General features: G+C 42.5%; 1 protein-coding gene across 2 annotated transcripts in view; it reads left to right on the forward strand.

Moving 5' to 3' along the window:
- The window catches only part of furinb (furin (paired basic amino acid cleaving enzyme) b), a 78907-nt gene that overhangs the window by 2227 nt on the left and 48953 nt on the right, over window positions 1-27727 (forward strand). For both annotated transcript variants that reach the window (XM_047595601.1, XM_047595600.1), the window contains exon 2: window positions 4033-4336. In XM_047595601.1, coding sequence (XP_047451557.1) covers window positions 4160-4336 — 177 coding nt within the window. In that variant the 5' untranslated portion in view covers window positions 4033-4159. The remainder of the gene's footprint in view (window positions 1-4032; window positions 4337-27727) is intronic.

Consider the following 27727-nt stretch of genomic DNA (forward strand, 5'->3'; position numbering starts at 1 on the left):
TCACAGCTTGGTGTGCCTGTCATTACCAATGGAAATTGCCTGTTCGTCCCCGTCGAGAGCAGATATGTTATTTTGTCACATTATGTTTATCGCATCTCGCCAGTCTGATACTGATGTAGGAGAAGTTAACTGAATGCACACAGTCTTTGTCAGATACATCACATTCACCCGATTGGATGTGTTTATATGACAGTAGCCTTCTGCTGTTCGCCGAGCAGCTGGGGGTCGAGTGTTTTCCCCGTGCGCAAAGGAAATAGTCAATTTTCTGCTCTCAGATAAAGTGCATGGCTCAGTGTCATGGTATTGATCATGACTTTTGCTATTTTAATTACCATTGGAAATAACGACCCAGTCGTTCATTGAACATTTAACCAATCTACAAATGCTGAAGTCTCATGTCTGAGAGTTTTTTTTTTATTGCTATTATGATTTGGGGTTATTTTTTTTATGTTTTCCTCCAAGTTCAATGAGTCGAGAGCAAAGACACTTAACGGTGAAACATATGTTTTTTTTTTTTAAACAAAAACAAGGTGACTGTAAATGTAATGTATGAGGGAATTAACATTAAAGCGTCACATTGAATTGTGTTATTGAATTATGATGAATAACTGTCATGAATTATGTAAAAGGGTCGTATATTCCTGCAAACTATGCAGATGTATATTTGTCGGAGCCATCAGTGCTAAAAGCGTTCTGCGATAAGCCAGTTTGGATAGTGTTATACTTCTAGTTTATGTATCTGCTGGGCTGTAAATGTAGCATTAAAATCACCCCGCTGTATTGCATAATAACGCCTATGAGATCAGATGAAGAAACCATAATGCTAATTCCATTAACAGTATTGATATCACTGTTGTCTGTTTTTAATTAGAAAAAGATGCTGCGAGACTTTCTTGCGTGACACCCAGTTTTGAGCAGTTCGATTTCTAAAAGATCTTAAAGCTGCAAGTTTTTAGTTTGCGCAGGATGTTGCCCAGGGGCCTCATGAGGTTGTCAAAACAATAATTATTGTGCTATGTTGACGCATTTCTTATCCAGCTCCCTCCCGTCTCGCTGCAGCTGAATAGTGAATGTCAGAGCAGAAATGGTGTTGTGTGGTTTGTTGCTGCAACAGAGCAGTTCTTCGGCTGGACACCGAGCAGTCAAGGTGAAGTGGGCTCTTAAAGCGCAGCTCAACTGTCGAGGATCGCTAATTAAGATTCTTTTAGCCAGAAGATCCTGGAAATACAAAATGCTTTTAAAGCAGAGGTGTCAGTCTCGTTTAAGTCTGGGTTCGACGTGCAGCCCAATTTGACCTCAAACAGGCCGAACCAAGAGCATTGCAACCTACCTTTTTTTTTTTCAAGTAAATTAGGAGAATGTGAACATTTAACAAACTACACTTAAAAAAAAATGAAAAAAGGAAGTGCAATTTTTGGGTACTTTTCTGTTCGTTGTTTAGTCCTGGGTCTCAATTTTGTGTTCTGTCTACTTCTCTTCTTAAAACCGTAGAAATAGTGGGGATAGCAGTTGTTTTTTGTTTTCTTCTATGCAATTTTTGCATTTTGGAAAATCATGCCGCGAGCCAGATTAGACCCTCTAGCGGGCCTCTTTTTTGTTTGGTTCAACCTGTTGTTACTGAAGAGCACTTATCCTCATGCGTTTCCACTGGCTCATTCACACCAGCGTGGTGCTAATCTCAAATAAGTTATACAGCCGATCTTGTACTTTCCCTTTAGTTAAGCTTCTAAAGTCTTAGTCCTCTTGTGTTTTGAAGGTTGAAGTTTCATCTCAGTTTTGGGCCTTTGATGTATATTGTAAGGGTAAGCAGCCTCTTGTTAGCTCCTCTCCAGGCAGTGTTTTGAGAAAAGGTGTTTCGGCGTTGTGTTATAATGTGCTCGTTATTTTCCGCAATGCTGTACGGGGGGGGGAGGGAACGCCGCGCGTCTTTCCCCTCCTCTTTCTCTCTTCCTCTCTCTCAATCTATCCCCCTCTCTCTCTCTCTCTCTCTCTCTCAGCCATCTCAGTGACAGCAGACCCCTGCTCCTGTTTTTTCGTGGCTCCAGCATTGCATCTAATGAGCTCAGAAGAATTGCTCCACAGGAAGAGTGACAGCCCTTGGCCATGTTTCCAGCGCCTTCTCCTGCTGTGCTCACAATCACACCCACTCCCGAATGCATCGGTGAATCCGCAGATGTGTTTGGCAAGCTCCTCCACTCTGAGCCGTTTGGATGCGTGTAACTCCTTCGGAAACGGGATAATTGTTTTTGAGAATGACGGCCGGCTGCATTGTCTACCCTCGGCTGCAAATTGCGCGCTTCCACTAGCCTTCAATTAGCGTTTGTGGGTTTCGGTTTTTTAAGTCCTCAATACAGGGCAAAAAGTAAGCAAAAAGACCCGTAGTCACTACGGACAATCAATATTGAGCCACTAGCTAGACGAGGAACTTATTAAGAGGTGATTGTTTTCTGTTTATCCAAGTTTAAAAGCCGACAGACCTCAGTTCTTTTCCCAAACACTACCAAAAGACGTTATTGTTCTTTGTTACGTTTTTTTTCCCCCCTTCTGTTTTCAGTTATGCACAAGGTGTGTAACCAGACTGCTCTTCAACTCTGCCATCATTTTATCCACCAGCATCATATCTCAATATCAATAGTCAGTCTAGGAAGATGCTTGGAACAACTTGCCTGCTAAGTTTCTTCAATACTTGCACACGAGTGTAACTAAAGAGAACGAGTGGTCCCCACCTTATTTAAAGGCACCTGATGGTGCCACTAGATGATACTTCATACCTTCAGGGATTGAGTTGTCAGTTGTCAGCCTGATTAGCCCAGTTTGGATACAACAAACAACACGTTGAAGTCATTCTTATACTCTCTTCTTAGAGTTGAATTTCCCCCAGGGGATGAATAAAGTATTTTTCTATTCTTTCTATTCTTCTTACAACACCACTTCATGTTGTTGTTCTTCCATCACTATCTCTGGTTAGCAGCTGCCAGTATACCTTGCGCTAGACTGAGGTACTCAAATGGAGTTTCCATGTCAAGGAGACGAGGTGCCGCCATCCAAATTCCCTTTCCGTTTCCACTAAGACGTTTTTTAACGGAAAATGTATTTTCTTTGAATATTTAAACCTGGATACTAACAGCACCTCCTATTTTTCCTCGCATCAGGAAGTGGTAATACCATGGATTGACTCACTGAAAGGCATTTCGATGCCTCGTCGGCGGGATCAGCTCCGGGACCGGACGGGCATTTAGCCCTGCATCATCTCCATCCTCTTCATCTTTCCTGGGATGAACTGATGTACTTAGCAGAAACCCACACCTTATCTTTCTTCTCACTCTGAGTCAGTTGCCTCACATCAAAGCTTTCCTTTTTATGTGTGACCTACAGGCTCCGTTCGAATGACTCAAAGAGCTGCAAATCAAAGACCGGCAGAATGCCCCGGCTTAAAATCCTTTTTGTTTGAACATCCGCTGAAATAATGGTCCTTTCTGTCATGCTTGTAATTTTACTATTCAATTAAAATGCGTTGAAGAGTGCATTTTCATACCTAATGAGCGTCTGGTTGAATATAATAAATCCTTAAAATTTAAAGCTGTGTATGAGTGAGAATTTATATTTCCTCTCTATCAGAAGCCTTTCCTCCCTTATTGCCTTTAACTGTGTATTGGTTTGCTTGGAGCTGTTCCTGTATCGCAGCCACATGCCTACAGTATATCATTATCATACCATTACCATCACAGGGCGGGAAAAAAAAAAGAAGAAGGAAGATTGGAAAATAATTTTATTTTTTTTGGGCCTGCCTGTCTCGACGCAATGTACACCTTATTCTTTCACGGTAAGAAAGCGACCGCGGACGTCGAGCTGAGTAAGACGCTTAACGCAGTCTGTGGGTGTTCATTTTTTTTTTTTTTTTTTTTTTTTTTTGCCGCAGCCTTGAGTTCGTCTACCGATTGGTATCCGAAGAAAGTAATTCGGGCTTAGGAGTGACCCAGTTAAGAAGGCCATGTTTTTGGTTTACATCTTGCTCTGTCCTCTCCTCTCCAGGCCACTGTTCTACTTTGCTGCTGTAAGGTAGGGCAGCTCCGCTCTGCCTGGGAAGCAGTGACAGACGGACGGACGGACGGACGGACGGACGGACGGATAGACTGCCCTGTGAAGAGTTCTCCTTTTAATGGATGCCAGGGTGTCCTTGCTGCTCTCGTGGACAGCCCTTGTCCTGCTGACAGCGGAATTGAAATGGATAGATGCTGCAGACGTCTACACCAACACTTGGGCTGTCCAGATCACTGGGGGACCAGCGGAGGCTGAGCGCATTGCCACGGAACATGGTTTCATCAACCACGGCAATGTAAGTTACAACAAGTTATCACTCGTATTAGACTGTCATATGAGATCGGCTGTATGTTTGTGTGTTTCTCATTAGTCTTTCAAGTATATCACATCACCTGAGAGCTGAGCATCAGAGCTGAGCATCAGAGTGCCTTACTTGACACTTCTGGGCCATCCTGTTTGTTGCAAGCATGGCCTTCTCCATTTCTTGTGCCTTACGTGAGGCATTCTAACCTGGAAGCCAGTCTGAACTTTTTGCGGTAAAAGGTAGTAGGTTGGCGGTTGCTTCATTGGGAACTGATTATGCTCCAGCAAAGATTTACCTGGTCCAATCAAATTGTGTGTGGGCTTTATGGAAAGTTGGACAGGACCCGTCGGGTTGCAGGTTCAGGTCCATCTGGACCAAAGCCACCAGACACCTGAACAGTTTTTTCCCCCGGGCCATCTCTCTCCTGATCGAGCCCTCCCAGACCCATACCCCCCCATCATCACACCATTTCTGCATGCACCATCCACGGCAACATTTCTTGAATGTAATTACTCCGGTGAATGCATCACATGTATATGTTTTTTATCCCTCTATATGTATATATTGTTTTTTCTTCTTTCTCGCCAAGTTAACTTATTTAATGTATGTGGCGCTGGTAAAATAGCACATTTGGCCAATAGAAAGATTCTGATGCTGAGTATCAGCGACATAGTCATACATTTACATATAATTTGAGCTCTGTGGAGTTGAATCTATTGAAAACAAAATGACTCTAATGGCTGTAGGACTATCCAGCTGCGTGCCGTTTCTCCGTATAAGTTAAAACACGCCCCATAATGAAATCCAAATGCAGTGTGAGTGCGGCTACACCAGGCTACGGGCATTGATGACTTCCTGACGCACTGGGAGACGGTTGCGTTCGAAATAGACATGAATAATAAGGCTGGTATTTTAAGGTCTGAAGGTCCCTTGTTATGCCTAATCATGATGTTGGCACTATAATTTTATTGGCAGTACTTTAGCTTCTGTTTTTGGAATTGCCAAGCGCTATTAATTAATTGAGCTGTTGTGTCACACAGTTTGCAGATAGGGCAAGAAAAACATTTGTCAGAAGGAGAAGGAGAACAGAGAGGCAAAAGTAGAAATGACGTACTGCTCTTTCAGTCGCGGGTTAGGTCCCTTGAATAATGCTTCCAAGGGTACGTTTTTTTTTTCATATTTGTGCTCAGCACTTGACAGAGAGTTGCTGCTCGGTCCCCTCTTCCCCTGTTGCTCTACTTGAGAGTGAACTTCATTTGCATGTGTCTTTGTGGAGCTGCCAGAGTGCAGCACACACCGGTGAACAGCCCTCTGGATTACTTATATGCGTAGGAGGTTCTGCACATTGCCATCCCACCTCCACCCACTTCAAATAAAGTGGATTTTCTAAAAGAGGTGGTTGCAAAATTTATTCAGGTTTTCTTTTCTTTTTCTTTTTTTTTTAAATTTTGTCGAAGATCAAGATTTGCCCGAAGTTCAAATCCAGATGTCTTTCGTCTCATGGTTATCCCGGAGAACAACGGATTAACAGGAATCCAGACGAGATTAGACGCATGTTGGTATTAATATTTTATCGTCAGACCTGTCGCATCCGTGTGACTTGATATTGACCTGTGTTCCGTTTCAATGTGGAGTTCCTTGGTATTGATCTGGACTGTTGCAATTGTTTCAGACATGCCTTCATTATGTATTGTACTGCACCCTAACAGAATCTTTGCTCTTAACGGCTTCTGTTAATTCTAGTGTGGTGGTTTTTGCAACGAGACATTGCTACAGTGTAAAAAAGAAGAAGTCTGAAGCAATCAATCGTTCCTTCTCCCATATTCTGCTTATTTGAACACTTTCCCCTAAAGGAATCGCTTTCGTTCTCCTGTTTATCTCTCCTTTCCCCATTTCACTCGACTACAAAGGCCCTTTAAGCCTCTGTTCTAGTTACTGTACCGCTGGATTAATGGGCAAATGTGTGGCTTTATTTTTCCCTTCTGTTAATTAGAGATTGCGTTAAAGGAGGAGATGCTACAAGAAGGCGTAGCTATAAATCCTAAGGACAACGCCCGGTTGCCGAACCTCCGGTGGCGGCTTGTCAATTTAGTGCATGTGAAAAGTAACCTGCTCATGCCCCGTGAACCTCGAAGAGGAGAGTGTCACCCCAGTCTGCCAATCAGTACCTTTCTTTGTTTCTGGGTGAAAAGCATCATAGTCCAGCTTCTTTGTGCAGTTTTGATGTCTAGGGGCAGGCTTTTAAAGACACAGATGCCTGCAGGTTCAATACTGAAAAAAAAAAGGAGAAAAAATGTAGATAAGGACACTTGTGATAGTTAAAAAGCTGTAAGCATGTGTGTGGGAGACACTACTATAAAAAAGGTATCTAGTGTAGCATGGACTGAAAAGCACGAGCGCCGGATGACTGAGAGGTTGGAAATTAGTATTATCCATTGTCTGGAATGAGATTTCGTGGGAGTACATCTTCTGTCATTGTTTCGGAGAGGCACCCAAATATGTTTTATTTTAGTCCCCAGTCTGGGAGTGGGTGCTATGAGAGAATGATGATCTATGGGCCGTGCGCAGTATCTGCACCCTGTTAGCATAGCGTGGGGATGTGTGAGCCCATGGGTTAGACTTTTGTAGGGCTAGGAGCTTAGAGGGGAAACGGCTTAGTCGTTTTTTTTTTTTTTTCCATCATCCTAGGAGGTGGTCGTTCCACTGCTTGAAGAGAGCAAATAGGCTGATATATAATCAGGAGGCAATTGGATTTCTATCTAATGTGATTATAGGATCATCATGAAACTGATTATTTGTTCACTAAAATAAATTTCTTATTGTCTAGGAGCAGTTTATGTATTTGGAGATTTATTTATTATCTCTAAGCCCAGTTCTGTGTGTGTGCGTGTGTGTGTCTGTGCAGTAAATACCAGGGTTAAAGTGTGAATGTCACAGAGACATCCCAGTGTGCATCTGCATTTTAGAAGTTGTCGCAGAGCGTTCTTGTGTCTGTTTCTGTCTGTGTAACGTGTTCAATAATGCTTTCTTTTTTTCTTTGTTTTGTTTTGTCTCTCTCTCCAATACCACCACGTCTGCGTGGGAGTTCCAGACCAGGGTTTAGAGTTAAATGTCATGCTGTGTTCTTTCTGAGCAGAGTCGGAATCATTGTTATTATGAGGACGGGCAGACTCTGTGGGCGTTGACGGACTGACTCGCCCCGGAGTAGACGTCTAATGCCAGAGCCTCCCTTCGTCCGTCTTCGTCTTTCTACCTCTCGCTCTGCATTGCTCCATCTGGGTCTTCCTGGCCTTTGTCTATTTATAGATGACTCCACTCAAAACACACACGGCTGCGGTGTAATCTGAAATAAAGGTATTGTATTAAGGTCCCTGCTGTGTGCTCGCCGGTTGTAGCCGGACACGCTCCAATGCCTTTCATGTTGCAGGGCTAACGGGTCATTTCCAGGTACAGAGCAATTGTTTGATTGCAGTCATCTCATGTCAACTGATGGCTCTATAATATTCTTTCAAAATCCAATTTTCCAAACACACACACACACAAAAAAAAAAAAAAACGCTCCGTGCCGGGTGGAACGTAATGCGATCCTAGACCACTGCCCATTACTCTGCTCATATTACCCTGCCAACTGTGCAACGCACCCGACCCCTACCAGGCGATTCTCTCTCTTCCTTGATTTGATTCTGTGAGCTGTATTTGCATGAAATACAGCCAAATAAATTCATCAAAATACATCTCACCCTCGCTCCTTTCCCTTTCTCTCTGCCATCCGCTAATGCGGCGGCTGTGGGAGATGGTCACAACACATCAGCGCCGGGTGCAGGCGCAAATGGCAGCAGTGCTTTTGACGAGAGTGTTTGTTCTGTGGGTGAGAAGCGTTTGATTATTTTCCATTGCGACGCGATTTGTAAAGCGAGTCCCGTCAGAAAAGCTGGTTGTATCGGCCATGTCGTTGCTTTTATCTCATCTTCATTTGCCGTAAGTGCAGTTTGGAGGCTTTTTCTTGTGCGCGCGGCGGTTCATAGCTGATGTTTCTGTCCTCATTTTAAGGTGATAGTTTCATAAAAGGAGCATCAAAAGTGTCTCTCTCTTTCTTTGAGTCCCCATCTCAGCCTGTTCCCGGTGTTTTCTCTCCAGCGCCTATCCTTTAGGAAATGTTCATATTCTCACACTTCAGCAGTCTAGTTTCACTCTTAAACCAACACTACAATGTTCTGTAGCATATACAGGGCCAGTAATCCCTACACCTGCAATATTTACTGTCTTCTATTTCCCACAGGGCTTTAGAGGAAAAATAAGGAGCGCCTGTCTGAATAAAAGCTGTGAAGTCTTGCCGTTGGTGCTAATGAATCTCAATGGAACGAGTCCGCGGAGCTGCTAGTATTTTCTAATAGTACCAAGGGGTTATTATAAGAAAGAGTCAAATTGTCTCTCATCAGGAATCCAGGCTGGGTTTTTTTTCTCCATCAAGCCATTGTCTGAAACGTTTCCGCCTGTTCTTTATTTTTCCTAATTAAGCATTTGTCACTCTGATGATTTATCACTTTGGAGGAGTGAAAACTTCAGTTCTGGAAAGCGCAAAAAGTCTCACATTATCGGAGGGTCAGCGTAAACGAGCATTCGGGAGTTTGGTGGATTTATTCAAATTAGTGGGTAAGAATGTTGTTCAAGCCAGTTGAAATAAATCTTTGGGATCCTTTTTGTTATTTAAAGTAAGTATATCCTAATGGACGAGATGAGTGGTAAGTTTATTGCTTTTGATAATATGGTGCCAACTATGTGTATGGTATTTCTGTATTTATTTAGGTTTTTAAGTATTTTAGTAGAAGTATTTTAGTATTCACTAACTCCACACAGCGGAGATAAGAAATAGACCACCTGCCGTGTTGCTCTTAGTGTTGGTATTTCCAGCTTGCTGGGTAATGCACTTTCAGTGTGTTTGGAATGATTATAATTCACAATATTAAAGATTGATTGGCAGCACCCTTCCCTCCTGTATCTTTAAACTGCATGAAATGAGCTTTCAACTCAACTCAACTAAAAGTCGAGGAAGACCCAGATTGCCTATTTTCAGACGCAATTTTTTTCCCGTTCAGTTCTTTTTTCTTTTTTTTTTTTTTGGTTTTTGCTCTCTGACTCTTTACTGCCTACTTTCCCATCTCCCACAATTTAATACGTTTTAACCTTACAGAAAATAAGATAGTTCTCTTCTGCGTAAGGTGCCGGAAACCTCTAGCTGTATGTCACTTCATAACTACAGGCAGTGCATACAGCCACATGCTCATTGGGCTTATGCAAGAATCCCCTGAGACATTTTGCTAATAAAACTGGATCCTTGGAATAGAAAAGCAGCGTCTAAAAGACGGTGTTTAAAGTCGATCATTTCTCCTGCAGATATGCAACACATGATATCATACATACCGATCTAATACTCTGCATTTCTAGCATCACTCACGCTTCCTCAGACCTGAGTTTGAATCACGAAATTAAAAATGGTAGTGTACTAGAAAGAGAATAGAGGGGGGAAAAAAGCAAACTGCAGTCTTTTAACCCTGCCAGATTTTGAAATGTTTTCAAGAGATGAATTTCAATTAGCGTGTTTTAAAAGCGTGACTACGTGTCATAAATCCAAACGGTGTGAGGGAATTCTGTCACAATTCAGCGGATGGGGCCGCAAACCTGTGAGCCATTTCTTGGAAGGAAAAAGAAAACACCTCGTCAGGCACTCGTACAAACAGTGCGAAAGGTCTCGCTTGTTGTAATCGAGGGATTTAGTTTCCAAATTGGTTTGATTGTCAGAGTTAGAGGGGGGGAAAAAAAATTCCTGGCCAGGCGCCTTCCAGTGTACGGTATATCTGAGGCTGCTTCTGCTCACGACTTCATAGTCCTACTGTAAAGGCTGTCTACAACCTGGCACACTATCAACCTGCTCTGGCATTACGTTGCCATGGAGAAAATTGTCGGCATATTATTTCCAGCGTATTGACTCCAGTGTACAAAACCTGGCAGGGAGGGGGGGGGGTCATTTTTTTTATGTTGGTAGTACACTGCCATGTACGTCTGAAGGCCACAGAAGTCCACTCTCGATTGCCGTTTGTGGATAATTATCACATTTAAACGAGACTCTCCAGAAAGTGATTGGGTTCTTTTTATGCGCTTGTCTCCCTGTGTTTATTTTAACCATTCCTTCTTGAATATATAGTAGTCAGTCATTTTAACTCATATCCACTTTAATTAATCTTCCTCTCATAAAATGTCCAATATTTCCAGATTGTTTGCCTGTCTGGTCTCCAGCGAGCCTCCCTTCTTCCCTCTCTCCACGTTATGTTCCCCCTCATTCCTCTCTTCATCCTCAATCTTCCACTTTATTTCAGTGTTTACTGATCTGAGTGAAGTGTACCACATTTTCCCCAAGCTGTCTCTCATTTAAATGCACCACTTCATTATATGGAGCCCACAGCCGCAGATCTTTTAGCTGTTTCCAAAAATTGACTCCTCGAATTGCGTTGGTGCTGTGCCAGAGAGCCACAGAAATCATTACTGAAAAGGTTCTAAAAACTATGTTTTATAACTCTTTTACCTTCACATCTCTGACACTAGTTAAGACTGCAGGAGAGGTTTAGGTGGGTTATTTTAGTGGAGAGGGTAGCTGGATGATTCAGAGGCCAGACAGAATAGATAAAGTGTGTGGAACAGAATTAAGTCTATTACGCTTCCCCCTGTTCCTCTGAGATAGAGAGCCATCCGTGCGTGAGCATTGTCTGCCTTCATTTGAGCCTCTTTTCTTCAGGGAGGGCTTTTTAAAGACTACTCACATTCATAATCTGGTCATTATTGACTTAAGGTGGCTTTGAGTAAGGTGAAGATGGAGCTTTCCTTTTGTAAAGCATTCACTTTTGCACACAGGCAGGAATGTAGAGATACAGTACTGTATGATTTAGGCTCAACACCAATAGCCACTTGATACCTAGCATTCTTCCCTCCCACAGCTGACTCAGGACTACATCGGTGCATAATTTTGATGCATAAATCCAGTTAGAGAGTTTATTATGTCTGTTGTTTGCTTGCATGACTCATGTCTGCTTTTATTTACATATTTATGCCAGTGTCTACAATAATTGTCCTTGTAGTTTCATGCGCTTGGGGAAATTTAGTAGGCAAAAACAATCTTAACATTAAATAAGGGTACAGCAGCAGATGTTCAGCATATTCTGGTATCTCACTGCGGCATGAACGCTTCCAGTACCAACAGACAGGTTTAAGGCTTCGGTTTAGGGAACTGAATTTAATTCCAGCCCATGAGTAGGGATCAACACAAATAAGAAGTTTGCAAGAATCCAGCGTGTCAAGTTACTTCTTTCTGTTTTAGAATTGACACAGAAGAATATCAGTTGCATCACTGCATATGGCTTATTCACCCCAGCCACAGTAGTATTAATGTAATGTTATTAATGTAATTAAACAAAGCACAAGAACCATAAGTCTGTTAATATTATTTTAAATCTGTAACAAAAAAGGCAACAGTGAAAGGTGTGAATAGAAAATAAGAAGCACAATTCAGAAAAGATAAATAAATGTATAAAACATAAAACGTGTCACATGTAGAATTATGAAGTGAACAAACATTTTGTAAATTCTAGATAAAAGTAGCCACCTTTTGCTTTGATAACAGCTTTGAAATTTCTTGGCGTTCTCTCCAGCAGTTTCATGAGGTCTTCACCTGGAGCTTTTCCAACACTCCTGAAGGAGTTTATACATATGCTCAACACTTGTTGGCTGCCTTTCCTTCACTCTGCAGTTCACCACTCTTCCCAAAGCATGTGGAGGTCAGGTCATCTGACGCACAACTCAAGTCATTCTCCTTTTTCGTTAAATAGCTCTTACATAACCTGGATGTGTGCCTTATCACTGCAGAACTTTTTTGCAGCCGGTTTAGTGTTGCCGAAAATTCTGAATAAACTGGTGTTCCCAACACGATCACACCTCTTCCTCCATGCTCCCTGGCCAACGCAGCTCTCTTTCTCTGGTCTACCTCAGTAGTGGTTTATTTTCAGCAATTTGGCCATGAAGTACTGACTGACTGCCTGACTTGACTGACTGACTGCCGCTTGATCTCTGCGAAGCATTGATGTGCACTGTAATGATTGATGACTTCTGTGGCTCATAACTAGTGAACTTGTTCTGTGCGGCAGAGATAACTCTTGAGCTTCCTTTTTGGGGCAGTCCTTGGCAGACCTAGTTTCATTGTGATGATTTTCGCCACTGCAGTTGAAGAAACTTTTTTATAGGTTCCGTAAATTTCCCTGACTGACCTTCGTGTCTTAAAGTCACGATGGACTCCTGTTTCTTCCGTTAAAGCCCAGCTTCGTTTATATGGTACCAATAACGATCGAAGCTATCTCGAGCCGTTTTTGAGGATCCAGAGCCTGAAACCCAAAGGGCAAGAACCAAGACAGTGGTTTCCCTTTATTTAGTTGAGTAGTTCTTGTCATACTGTGGATTATGATAGTAGTCAAATAGTATTTACTGTACACAAAACAATTGATGGTATCTTAGCAGTGCTAGGGCACAAATGTAACTGCTCACCATCCTGGGTCACTACCCCATGAAACAGATTGGGAAACTGAAATATTTTGGTTTGACACTTGTGGACCTGGATGTTACTTGGACATGCACCAGTCCCCAAGACCTGATCAGGCACCTAAACCCCATAGTAATGACTCTCCTTGATGACAGCCACCCCCAGCACAAGGGAGACCTACGCAATATTAGCAAGCTTGTCATAATGTTATGCCTGAACAGTGTATACAGTATGTAAATGCAGGCCTTGCGTGTGCCATTATCTGTACAACTCCAGTTATAAATGTAACTGTCAAGATGTTAACCTGGTTATGCAGCTGTCGGGTGTATGTTACATAATTTGTAAAGTCAACTTTAAGAGGAGGTTGTATGGCATGCGATCAGATAACTGTTGCTTCAATGCATCAGGCTTATGAAGTCTGCCATATCCAACCGTCTGCAGACATTTACACTGTGCATTCATTAGGAAGAAATTGCGTCATGAATGATGCCAAATCAATGCATCGTCCTGCCAAAAAAAAAAAAAAAACAATCCCTCTGGATTCAGCAACAATCGATATAAAACATTCTGAAACTAACAGTAAAGTGAAATCTCACTCGTTTGCCGAGATTGAACGGATGAAGCTGGCACTGTCATTGCCACTGCCATTACTGACGCCGCTCTTGCTGCCTGCCTCTGTCATTAAATGTTATGAGTGCTGCTGCTAATGTCGCTCCCGACAGCTACTGCTGCCCCTACACACAATGAACAGCAATGTCAGTGCTTAAAGTAGAATTTTTGCTGAACCCCATTTAGGCAAAAAGAAGTAAAAACATAATGCCTGTCACGGTTCATGTTCTTCGTTACTGTTGACAACCAGTGTACACAAAACGGTTTTGGTTAGCCATGATTGACTCTTATTGACTTCGAGATTTAACTAGATCACAAGACAAATGGGTGAATTTCCAGCTTAAGTATTTCAATTAAATTGCTGTCAAGGCAGCAATCCACACTCTTTCTTTGCACATTTACTGTAGAGCTGTGGAGTCCATCCTTTATCCTGCCCACAGGTTAAAATGCACTGGCCTCGATGCAGCCTCGGGCTCTCCACATGAGGGATACCCTCCCAGCCTTCTGCATGCCAACAGCAGGACTGTTCCGGCAATACAATGGCGACCCATCGAAGCTCAATCATTTGCTGTCATGTACCTCCAGTTTAACATGTTAGATCCATACCTCTGCTGTTCCAAGTCCAGACGGCGCCGCTCGGCCAACGTTTTTTGTTTCCACTGATAATTTAGCACAGTCAGATTAGATTTCCCCTCCCCTCCTTTCCTTTTCCACATGAGTATTCCAGTCCTCGTTTTGAGAAGATATTAGAAATGCAATGAATATTGAGGTATAAATGAAAATAAGAATTGTGGTTGAGGGGGGATTGTTACCCAAAGATGTGAATGAGATCGGATTAGTGCTCTGCCAGTATTACATCCCACTGTGAGAGCCCCTGAACACATCCTTTTATCCCTTCTGCTGTGATACATGAAATGGGAAAGACGGTGCAATCTGAACCCCACAAGTGTACAAACAATAAGTAATTTGACTGTGACCGAGAAGGCTAGACAAGTTATTAGGAAGTTATTAGTTTTTTTCCTGCTGCGTGCCAAGATACTGTCATCTGTAATGAAATGTCTCATATATCCGAATAACTCCTATCTTTCTATTTGATGTTTTTGCGTTTTATTTCCCATTTTTCAAATGCCTTATCAGTTCGGATGCCGGTAATGCATTGGATTTGTCTTGTGATCTTTTTATTAAGTTTTTGGGTCGAGCATACAAACGCTCATGTGACCTATTCTTTTGACGGCGATATCTCCAGACTGCCTTGAAGAAATTCCTTCAAATTTTATACAAATGTACTTTTTGCATCAATGATTGACCAATTATAATTTGGTGGTGAAATGTCATCGTCATCAAATGGAATCATATTATAAAAGATTCACTACATATAGAGTCTGAATCTGCAACTTGAATTGTTTGTGGAACCATACAGACACGAGGTGGTAGTTGTTCTGGGCTGTATTTCAACTCATCAGTATATCAGGAAAGGCCTTCATAGAATGTCAAGGATGAACATTGTGGTGGGCAAACACTGACATTGGTCCCATTGTATTGATTCTAGACATTGATAAAAGTTCTTCAACTTTGGCACAAACATCCACTTGGACTCAAGGATGAACTATTTAATATTGTTCGTCAAATGTTAAGGCCTTTGTGACCTCACAGTGCCACTCAAAAATTCTATGTGACATATTTTCATGTGAATTCCTCTAGGATAAAAGAATTTTTGCTCAGTGGACAAAAAAATAGTCAAATCAAGTCATTGAAATTAATTATACTAACAATACCTTTGCTAATTAATGGCTCATGGCCATGTTTCCTCTAGTTTGAATACAATTGTCATAGCAGATGTAATTCTTTTTATTAAGGGGTTAACCAAAGAATTAATCAGCTTAAAAAATCTATATCAACAGACTAATTAAAAAAAATAAATCGATTGAAGAATTGATTAAAAAAAAAACAAAGAATCATTTGTTGGAAGCCCTGATGCAACTTGATGAAGGCATCCAACTGAGGTGTTGATTCCAGTTTAGACACACAGTCAACTTTAAATGACTGTTTCAAGAACCCTTAAAATGTAAAGCAGAGCCTGGTAGACAAAGTTAATTTTACTTAAAGAAAGATATGATATGGACAGAATTCCAGCGGTGGCTCATGCTTTAAACTCTGACTGCATTCATAACGATTAGTTTCTTTTTAATTTGTGGTTGCATTGATTAAAGCCCCCTCGGATGTGAGGACGTGAGGGTTGTCGTTGAATAAAATTTTCACATACATTTTGCAATGGAGCCCCTCATCTTACATTCACATGGAGCCGTTTAAATGACAGATGTTTTCAACTCAAACCTGAAATGGAAAAAGATTTAATCTAACACATGCACCTAAGAACAAAAGAGGGAACGTGGGTTTACATGTCATAAGCCAATTATGATCAACTATGATCTCTTTACAAGAGGCTGGTGCATCTATCAAAGACCAGCATATTATATGATTGTCTTTATTATTTTAATCTGAGCAAAACAAAGAAAAAAATCACCAGCATGCCTGCAGCACTATTTTATTTTCTATTGTTTTTTTCTCTATAACATTCGTTGACCTCACTGCTGTGTTCTACTCTGACTAAGGATTTGTGTAGGAGGCCAAATAATATATTCACTATCTGTTAATAAGTAAAAACACATTGAGCCAGCCATTTGTCAGAGAGGACCGAGAGCACTCATTGTAACACACAACCAGTCTTCAGACCATCGTCTGTGAGCTCTTGTTCTGTCTTTCCCTCCTTATCCTGAAAGAAAAAAGGCTGACAAGTTGAAATGATGCCAGAAAAAGTTGTGCAGAGCAACGTGTACTTTGTACTGCTGTAAAAGTGAAAGTGTGACCTTTCTGTGGAAAGCTGAATGGAAAAAGTAAAAGGTCTGCGAGGCCGGCGATATCAGGCTCCCCTCTGAAGCGTGACACTCGGTCAATTGCGGGCTGATGCGATTTAGCAGAGACAAGGAAAAGAGTGATGGGGAAATAACAAGGCAGCTGGACCTCCTTCATTCACACACTATTAGTGATCAGGTAGCTTCCTCCCAGAGTTTTAAAGAGAGTGGGTGGGTTACGTTATCATCAATAACTATTTACAGTGAAGAGTGACTGCGCTATCATGTCATCCATTATTTATACGCAAGTTAAAAGCATTAGTCATTTATTATTTGTGCCTGAAAGAGAGGCCGTCCAATGAATTCCTTTATATCGTCTTATATGGAGCACAGGCAGATTAATGCTAGTTACTTAAATGAATGTATGGATTTTAAATCTGAACATTTGTGTAATTAGTGTCTAATGATCCATTGGGAGCCATTAGGGAGTTCTCTTGTATGGGTGGGTGGGCGCGTAGATGCTATCGCGCAGCTCCGCGCCCGGAGACGGGAGCCGTGTGGTGTATAGTTAAAATACAAGCAGATCATTCTCAGCTTGAATAATGTAGAAAGAGTGCCATGTGGACAGAATACGGCTCGCAGTAGAGGATGAGCGCTGAATACTTTCACAGCGCTCACCCAATTTTCATTCTCCTTTAGAATCTTTTGAGGGCAAAGACCGACCACGGTGCTGCATGAGCAGTTCCCCCTAAAATTCGAGCGACACGGGGGGTTCTTCAGATTGTGTTCTCTAAAATAAAACTGACGTGAAAGAATGGGGAAATTGACCCAGAACACATCAGGGGTTTCTCATTGAAATGGTAGTACAACCTTCAGACTCTTAACTCCTGATAAAGAGTTTGTATCAGATATTCAGTAATTTAAGTTGAGAGTGTGGAAAATGGCCTCTAGAGGACTTTCTCTTGTGTATGCAAAGCCTGTGCCTGTGTTTCAAACCTTGTTCCTCTGATGAAAGAAAGACTTTTTTTTTCCCTCCACATTTTGATTTATGGTTTTATCACAAGCACTGTGCAGGCGAGTTTATTTATATTTCCTCACGGGTCACGCTGAGAAGTTATGCACCGAGTGCTTAAATACTTCCTCATTAAGAGGTTGGATAGAGCAGCGAGCACGACAAATTTGTAGTCTGCAATATGCTATAATGGGAAAAGATGACTGCATTATTTATATCTACTTTCTGTGTATAGAGGTAGCTATTGTTAAGTTCCCATCCCCAGTCTCACGACGACGCATGTAACCTCCATGTGCGGCGCATCTGTATTGCAGAGGAGACTACAAGGCGTCTATCCCAGTTGAACTGATTGGGAATGTTTTAACACTGAATCCTTAATGTTCCTGACAGCACCCTCTGGCAATGGAGTCATTTCATTTGCTACACCAGTTCATATTATGATTTTATTATGCTAACCCGGAGAAGTGCTTAATCCATATTTAGGCTTGTTGGTTGTAGAAAACCCGGACGCCACTGAACACAACTGAATGCGAGCCTGGGTGAACCTTCTGAAGCAGTGTAGAGGTGGAGTAAGTTGTGTTGACAGATGATCACACGCAACTGAGACAAATTTCTTTCGAGCTGTTCGGTAAATACATGACAGGGGCTGCTAGAAATGTCTGAAACCCAACTTCTTTTCATCAGCCCGTCGATTGCTGCGATTCCATTATCGCTAGAAATGCGCAAAACTTAAATATCGCATTAAAAAACTTGTAAAACCTCTTCCTTAAAGTGAAGTCTCGCGTGATGACAATTTAAGAGAATTATGGGATATCACGAGACAAGACTTTACAAGAGTTATGGCTCATAAATATGGCTTTTATTTTGGAAACGCAACAACTGAAAGGCAAATGGCATCCGCTGTGGTTATGTTGTGTTGTTGGACAGAATTACGTTAAAAAAATATATACACATATTTATGTAATGGTTCCCAAATATGAATCCCCCTGCTCTGTTTTATAGAAATCCTTCCCTGTGTGTTGCCATTCCACACGTAATGGAAAAAGTGGTAAATGCGCTAGTCACATGATGTAGCTTAGCAGAACGCCTCAGCTATTTGTCATTGTTGTGAAGCCCATCATGGGACCTTGCACGAGAGTCCTTTAAAGTAAGTGCTCCGTTCTCTCGTTTTGGCAGCGCCGCCACACAAATGCATACACCTCGCACAGCAAATGCGAATAACAAATACGGTAGTTTAGCCCGTCGTGTTTCCGCGGCATTACATTTATATACCCGGCTGTAATGTGATATCTTAAAACTCCTAAATCACGAAAGAAAACGCTGCCGTGCCTCAACTCCGCTCTCCCCTCTTTATTTACTACAGTGTCTGTAATTATTTCGCAGAGTGATTATTGGCATGTAGTCAGTAAATCCTCGCCTGTACTGATCACGCTGGTGCTCTGCTGAGATGAAGCGGTTATACATTAAATGTCGTGCCATTTGCAAGGCTGCGCCTCGAACAGCACTTTAACAGAGCCTTCCCGGCGCCGCTCAGCGTGTTGTGAGAACGCTTCAGTGTCACTGTTTATGCTTGGGTCATTAAGATCATTGTCTTAACAGTGTTGCCGATTCTCGCGTTTATGCCTTTAAGACGACAACAAGAAATTACTAGACGGAGCGATCCAACGCGTCAGTGCGAGTGTAAGTTAAAGGTCGAGGATTTCGCATGTGGATGAGCGCGTCTATAAATGAACACCTCTACGTCCGCGATGCAGACACTTGCGGCTAGGTATTTCTTACTCCCCTTTAAGGAAGCGGCAAATGTCACCTCGATTTTCGTCGCGACTGCCGCGTTCTCTGCTCCTTTACAAAATCCTGTGCACACACAACCGTGAGTTTTATTTTTCGTGACACTTACTTTCAGTTGAAAATGTGTAATTTACCGTCACGCCAGCGGTGCCAAGGATGTTAAGGCAGGTTTAAAATAGGGCTTGTTTATGTGTGTTTGCATGGATGAATGTGAATGTCTCTTGCCTTTTGCTTTCCCGATGTGTTTGCGCCGTGACTCATAATAATCCATTTGCTTTAAAGCGCTTCACCATCCCATCAGATTTGGGCACAAAGCCAGCTCTCGTACGCGCGTTATTTCCAGGCGGTTGTGAAGATATGCAGAGCTCCGGTTTTCCATCCTCCAATTCTCAAACTCTGGAGATGTTTTGATGTCCTCAGCTGTCTGCGCTTTTGAGGTTCAAGGAAGGGCTCTAATGTTCAGTGAATTTGAACGAGGCCTTGTTCAGGGATGTGCAAAGTAACCCACTCCACTCGTACAGTCTGCTCGCTCTCCTGCTTCCATGGCCACTGCATGTTCTGTCTCGGGAGGGAAACAGAAGGAGCAGCAGTTTTGAGTCATAAGTCTTTTTTATTTATCAGTTAGGCCACTGTGAAGGATATTTATAAGCAGTAAAATCACCTAATATGTGTCGAGTGTGTGGTCATGTATGCGGTATAGACCTAAGTGTCGCTGCTGTGATCGTTGAGGTGATGTTGTGTGAGATGTTGCTGAGACATCTCGCCATCATCACATTAAGTTCTCGGCTTGGATACACTGCATTAGGTGAAATCCTTTAAACCGCTTAAGCCGAAATTTACTTTTCTGTCCAAATTCTCAAATGCTGCGTCGGTTATATTAATATTATAAAAAGTTTTAATACCCATACATGGTGCTTGAGAATGTCAGGAGGTGTCTGGAGCCCCGGCTTACATTTTTGCATATCTGCGCACAGAAAGACCTCAGCCGTCTGGCAGGCTGCGACACGGCACCGTCTTCCTGCGAGGCAACACTGTTAACTGTGGCAGTGAATGAACAGAATAAACGAAGAAGAAAATGAGCTGTCATTTCACATTGCTAACTCTCATAAATGGGCTGCAAATCAGTATCTGTATTAGTTGCCAGCTAAATCCAGTAACGTACAGTAGCTCCTGGCGACAAAATAGTGAAATGCTTCGTCGGATTTATTTACATTCAGGCAAAGTTCTTGCACAGCTGTTGCGTGTACACAACATTAAGCACTGATGCCCCAGAAGAAGCCTTAATTTGGTTAATGACAAAAAAAAATATATTAAAAAGTGTTTCTTATTTGATATAATATTCAAAAAGAGGTTTGTTGTTGCTGGTAAAGAAAATCAGCCGCTGGCTTTTATTACTGAGCATTGAACATAAAAACATCTCATTTTGTAAATGGAGATGTGCTAAACAATCCATTATCATATACTGTCAGCTTGCGTATGAAATTTTGATTACAATTATGACCAAATATTCAGCTGTTCTTATCTTAAAAGCAGCATCCCTAACATAATGTACTGTTATTGCAAACTAATGCTGTTATGTGGGGAGATGAAAAGCCACGCGAGAATGCACTGAAGCCCAAATGTGGCACGAAGATTGTATAAAGGGTTCACGATTGTCGTCGTCGATTTCACATTTCTAGACATAATCAAATCCAAGCCGCAGTTTCTGCGCGCGGCGCTATTTGTTTTCAGTAACAAAGGTCATACGCGACAATCGCTTATTCGAAACGGTGGATAATGCCGACGACTGCCGCCGCTGTAAAACTCTTGACAGTTGTGCTCGCCGCGTGTACTTTTTAAAGATGAACCACACAATGGTCTTTATGTAGTCCGTGTAGCTGAGAGTCTTTCCATTATGTGAACATGAAGTCGTTTTCCCTTTGCAACCAGATGAAGTTGAGGAGTGCCTGAAAATCAAAAAGAAGAGCCACTGACCCTGAGCGTCTAGATGGGGACGACACAATCCTGTCTCTGAAATTGCAAGATGTTGCTGGATTAGTGGCGCAACACGGAACCTGCTGCGTGTTTTGACCCGCTGCAAAACGCTGAAGTGGTGCAGGTGAGGGGAAGCGTGTTTTCGTTTGTAATGTGTTCACCTGCAGCCTGATTGAGCAGGTAGAAGGGCACCGATAATTTGGGCGAGGGATCACGTTTGAGCGCTCCACGTGCCGGTATTAATAGACCGAACCGCGGGAGGAGGTGTTGGGTGAGCGAAAGACACAGTGTAAAGGGATTAAAGTGGCCGGAGCTGAATGGAAGCGGAAGTGGGAACCTATTTACTTCAGTTCCTGGAGTCTGACAGAGGCTGTTCAGGCGGCAGTGAATGCAGCACAGGTGATATGGAAAAGAGCAGTGGGCTGAATTACACTCGGCTGATGAATAATCCACCAGCCTGGCGGAGTCGCGGGCGCTCCGTGGAAGGCCGCCGCTTGAGGAGGAAGCCGGAGGGGACGGCCGGAGGAGGCCTGGGGTGTCTTTGTCGCTGACCTCATCGGGCACAGAAAGTGGAAGGCAGACACGGAGAGTGTCTCAGTGTGAGTCTACGGGGAATTCTTTTAAAGTTTCGGCTTTTTTCATGGACTCTTGTCGCGTCTCCTTGCTGTACGTCAGAAGGCGCAGACAGCTTCCATTTTCCCGAGCCCTTGAAGTAAAGGGCACAAACCAGTCGGAGGACATTTCACACGTTTCCTGTTCAGTAGTCCATCAGTGCTGCTGTACACCCTCGGCGCCTCTCTGTGTTTCTGACTCCCTTCTCGCATCCATTGATGGATTGAATGATCTGAGTGTATGAAGAATCAATATAACAACCCTGTGAGTGCTCTTCACATTGATTTTTCACGGACTGTAGTTTATTTATTAACAAGTAGCAGGTTTTTTTTATTCTTTGGGAACGAGTGCCCCTTCGTGACCCCGCGGACAAAGGACGGAACCGAAGTCGCGGACCTGCACTCGGTGGCGCTCACAAAATAAATTGAGCTGGGAGAAAGTGATGTTGTTTTTTATTTATTTATTTATTTTTACACAAGATTGTCAAGTGTGCCTTGTGTGCGCTGTTCACCTCCGTTCGGAAATTGCTTTTAAAATTTTATGACATGTTAATCAAGGGGACATGCCGCCTTCAGGCATAAAGTAAAGGCCAACAGCACTCAGTTTGTTCTTTTGCAGCCCGACACTATGAATACTAAACACTCCAACAATCTCAGCATTTCTGAAGATGTCCATTTGTGATGAAGCGTTTTCATTTTTTTTTTTTTTTTTTTTTTTTTTTCAACTCTCTCGGCCTTTCTCTTTATTTGCATAATGCTGTACTTCATTGCCTGAGCCCTTTGTTCACTCACCACGGTGACACATTTGTTTCCATGGCCGCTTCCTACCCAAGGAGCGCTCGCTCTGTTCCCCCCGTTCAGAGCGCCTGTTCATCTCTATCCTGTTCCCCCACGGCTCAAAAATTAACCCGGTTTGATCTCGGCCCTCTGCTTTCCGCCGAAGTCGTGTTCGTGTATCGCAACATCCTCTCCTGCTTCCCCCCCCACCCAACCCCCCACCCCCCGTGGCAAACGGAAGAGGCCCCCGGTGGCCCCAGCTTCAGCAGAGACTTTTGTTTACCAATGTATCTGAACTTGTATTAGTTTTTCCCTCATCTCCTCTCTGTTTCTCCCTCTAGTCCGTGTCGCTCTCTTTTGTTCTCCGTCTCTATTTCTTGCTCAACGAATGGTGACAGCAGCATTTCATGGAGTGATGCCGAGCTCCCTTCACCCATGGGCTTGTCAGATCATTGCTCTGTAATTCCGGGGCAGGTTAACTGTATGATTACGGATTACCACCTCAAGATGAGACCCCTCGCAAAGAGTAATGGATTCAACTCTCTCTCGGCTACATGAATATTACACACTCTGGGAAAGCACAGTTGGGGTTGCGAGTGTACTAATTTTGTTAGCACATTGCTGCTACCAAGACAAGGGATTTGAGACTCGAGAATCACCTCGGAGGAATAGATCTCAAATTAAAAAGGCAGGGAGTGATTTGAAATATTATATATATATATATATATACACATGCACGCACTCCCTCACCAAAAGCTCTTTTTATCTCGCTCCCATTCTTAAGGCCATAGCTCAGAATCTTTGGTGCTCGTGTCCTTCCTTCACATGTGTGCATTTACTTTGAACACCAACGTGTTCGTGTGAGTTGGAGATGTATCCGTGCCGTTCTCAGCGAGGTTTGGCTGAGTGATGATACAGCCCTGGGTTGTGTGTGTGTGTGTGTGTGTGTGTCTCTCCCTTCCCTGTCCCTGCTCTGTCCCTTATCTGCTCTCTGAAAAATCACAGCACGGCGATAAGCTACGTCAGGAATTCTACTTTTCCTACAGTTTTTTTTTTTTTTTTTTTTTAAACGTCTGCGGCAAATTTTCATTTTCTGGTCTAATTTCTGTGTGGGTTAAGACATGGTGCAGATTCAGATTTATTCAGATATGGAAATCCCAGGGGGTGATACTATCATTGATCGAGATTTCAAAGCAGTAGTTACAGAGCCACAGCTGTGTAAGTTTAGTCATATGGTAATATTACCCTAAAGGTCTGAACTCTGTGTATCTGCTCTCTTAGAGCAACGCGCCTTTCGTAGGCATTTCTTATTCTTCCGCCTTCTGAATTGATCTGTCCTTGTATGATGCATTTCTTCTCCTGTTTAACTTTCATTTCTCTCCTTCCTTTCATATTCCACTATGCGCAACTCACCAAGAATAAGAATAGGCTTAGCTGGACGCACAATGATTTAGCATCTCTGTTCCTTCAAGGTCTTTGCGTTTTTTTTGTTTTTTTTTCCCCCCTCTGCCACAGCTCTTTATTCACATTGAAGAACAAGTGTTCAGTAGCACATATTGGTTCACGCCGCCTTTGCCTTGTTTCATTATTTTTTTTTTTCTCCCCCCCGTGACTACTGGAGGGACACTGCTGGCAAACATTTTTGTTAGATGGTGGATTTTCATCCGCACTATTAGGATCGAGACGGGCGACGCTCAGAATCAGAGCTAAGACGCAAACAAATAATTACTCTTCATTTGAAAACACTCAATTAGCTCCCATTTCAGAGTAAAATAATGAGCTTTTCCCACTAAGCGGAAACCCCAGAGTTCCCGCCGTAATTAGTCCAAAAAAAAGATGGCAGCCCGGTGGCTCGGTGGACGTCGGCCGGCGCGACTGTTTTAACAACCTCGGGACAATTTTCACACCGCGCCGACGCACAACGGCGCCCTTGCTGTTTGTGTAAACAGCAGGCAACAAAGAAAGCGCCCCTTCCTGTAGGGTTTTGCGTAAGGTTTTGGGTAAGGAACGGAAATGAAATGAAAGGCGAAATTAAAAAAAAAGAGGGAAAGCGAGAGGGGAGGAAGGAATGCGTGGCAATCAATGAGCTCTGCTGTGCCACTGACGTTTCTATCTCAGATGTGAAATAGAAGCTGCCCCTGAGTGGCTTCCTACAGTACAAAGGAGCAGAAGCACTTATGTGCATACTGAAGCATTTTCCATTAATTTCAGCAAACTGTATATGGTATTAGCGGTTGTGAATTATGTGTTGAGAGATAATTACTGTTAATGCTGTTGTGACTCTAATCAACCGCTGACGACACTGTTTTCCTTTGAAAGATAAGTTTGATTGACACCCATTCCAATAAGGTCGATTTGCCTCTCTGCACTTTCCCAAAGCTTAAGGGGATACACTTAATGTGAAACTGTGTCACAGTCAATATCAGCTTAGTGGATCTTTAAGCTCCCAGGCTGGATATTCAGTATTTGTATTCAGTCCCCATGCCGAATGCATACCAACATACACATGCCTTATAGCATAAGACAACTGGAATCCACATTCTCATTCTCAGTTTGTGCCCTACCGCCTCTCTGAATGTGGAATTGTTTTGAGCCTCTCTGCAGAATTACAGATTGGTGATACGAAAAATTAGATTTTATTGTGCGCCTTTCCCGTCACCATTTTCCATCGTTTGAATAGACCTCAGACGAAACAAAATTCACACGCGCTTTGCCCTCAGTAGTTTGATGAGGGGGGGGGGAATCACCCCGCTTCAAATCAGTTTGTAGCATCGGAGAGATGCCTTAACACTTGCATCCGCATACACTGCGATGTACAATAACATTAGGTTACAGCCCAGCGGAAGCTTGCTACATTTTTCTTTTCAGCACCACCGATCTGAAGCCAATCCCCTCCGGCCAATATTGACTTGTAGCTGGAGGTGGCGAGAGAGCAAGGCAGCCACCGTAGCGCGGACCAGGACGGGACACGGCACAATATGGGATGTGGGGGGGCACACCATGACATTGAAGCCTTAGCAACCCCCCCCCTCCAGGGTGATGGCATCAGCAGATTGCTGAAACCCCCTGGTGGAGTGTAGAAAAATACTGTGACCTCTGATGTGGAACATCCTGCACTAAACGTCATCTTTTAACTTTTATTGCCCAACAGTGAGTCATGGGTAAAGAAAATACGTTCGGGATCATTAGAGGGCTAAAAATCCGAAGTAAAAACAAGGACGTGGTGAGGATTGTAAAAAAACAAGAGCAACTTGTTGACGTTCCTTTGATGCTCCACGTGACTCAAAGACTCACGGAAAGGTTTTGATAAGCGATTTTCGATGTCAGGAGCACTCAAACTCAGGCAAGAGTAGACTCCCACATCTGTCTGTATCACACCATTGCACATCCTTGTAAGTTCAAAGTTGCTCAAATTGCAGGCTTCAAATACTTGACATTCCCATCAGAAGAACCCAATTTGGACAAATCTCCGTTCATAAATAATGTCTTTTTAAAAAAACGAGCCATTTTTATTTGGCTGTTGCGGGAGGTTCCAACCGAGGTGGCCGACACAGAGGAATATTTTTCCATGCTGAATGCAAATTAACATAATATCACAGATCTGCCCTGGCTTGCGGATGCACTCTCGCTAAATCCGCCACGAGAGACGACCGTCCCATCGGGACATGGGGACTTTTAGTATTTTACATCTACGTTCCTCACAACAAGTCTGTATTTCAGGGAGTGATTTCTAAGTACATTGGCCCCGATGTTCAGGCTCTTTTAACATTAACGGAGATAAGCCAAACATTTAAGGTGTGAAGATAAAATGAGCATTTCTTAATAGTTGTAAGCAGCATACTGAGTTAAGAAATTAGTTTAAAATTAAGCTTCTGACAGTATACATACGTTAGATGTATTATACCAAAGAAATACTGTTCAGCAGTTATTAAATAAGTAAAACCTGCAATAAAGGATAAAACATCTACATTTCAAAAAAATGCTCAAATATTGCTAAAATACTTTTACGCTCTTATATCAGTATAAAAGTGTGTCGCAGCAGTGCAATGGAAACACTTGTTCAATGGAGATGAGGCAGGGAGTCATGTGACCATCCTCCTCAAAGTCGTGTGTGATGAGATTTTAAGAGAATTATGGGATATCGTGAGATGGGACTTCGCAGTGCAAACACATACGAAGTGCGATTGTGTTTCATTGAAATTTCTGAAATATCGCTTTTATTCTGCGGAGCTGCTGTGCAGTCACAGAGCTTCGAAGAGCTGGGAATCATGCTTCTGTCCACTCTTCAGGTCCAAATCAAACATCCGTTGGGTTCGCTCGGTTTTCTCGTGTCCTGACCGGCTCCTGAGGGAAATATGTGGCTCTCTAATTGCTGAATGCTCCACTCTATTTACCAGCTAGTTACTCTTTCTCTCTGCTTTTTTTTTTTTTCTGCTGAGCAGGCAGTGGAAGTTACTGCCTCCATCATAAAAATATCAATATATGCTCTTTAAAGCGGAGGGAAAAAGGGGTTTGAATAAGAATGGACATTTCTTCTGTCGCCTGGGCTGATCTGAGCCAGTGAGAAATAGATCCCCAAAGATTCATGCTGTTTTTTTTTTTTTGTTTTTTTCTTTCTGGTTTTTTCGGGTTGTAGCTGCAAATTCTGAAAAATAGTAACTATTGAAATGGGGCGATTCTCAGTAAAATTCTGGACTCAGTGGATGAGAAACATGAAGACTGTGAAATGTGAGCTTAAGTTGTCGATAGCCGTGGAGCTCGCGTCTTTCGGAGAGAGGATAAAATGACATTATCACGCTTCTTTTATCATGTTTAAAAAAAGAGTAATGAGAGTTTTATTTTCTTTACAACTTCATACATTGATAAATCCATTCTGTTTTTTTTGTTGTTGTTTTTAAATTTACCCGATTTTGTTAAAACTCTATTTTAATTTTGGAATCTTTCATTCACATTTGATATACTGTCAGATACTGTACCTCAGTTTAAGTTCTGGTTGAGTGAGCTCATGGTATATTATATAAATTATATTATATTATGGTATATTGTATATGGAAAAGGTCAGATATAGCATGATGGACAATCTTAATAGATTTTCGGATATATGGCCTTGATAAATATAACTCTGTTCTTGACCAGCAAGGGAGTTCATAGAGTGTCATCCACCTTTACTATCTCTGT

The sequence above is a fragment of the Mugil cephalus genome, chromosome 10 (assembly GCF_022458985.1).
Source record: "Mugil cephalus isolate CIBA_MC_2020 chromosome 10, CIBA_Mcephalus_1.1, whole genome shotgun sequence".
NCBI lineage: Eukaryota > Metazoa > Chordata > Actinopteri > Mugiliformes > Mugilidae > Mugil > Mugil cephalus.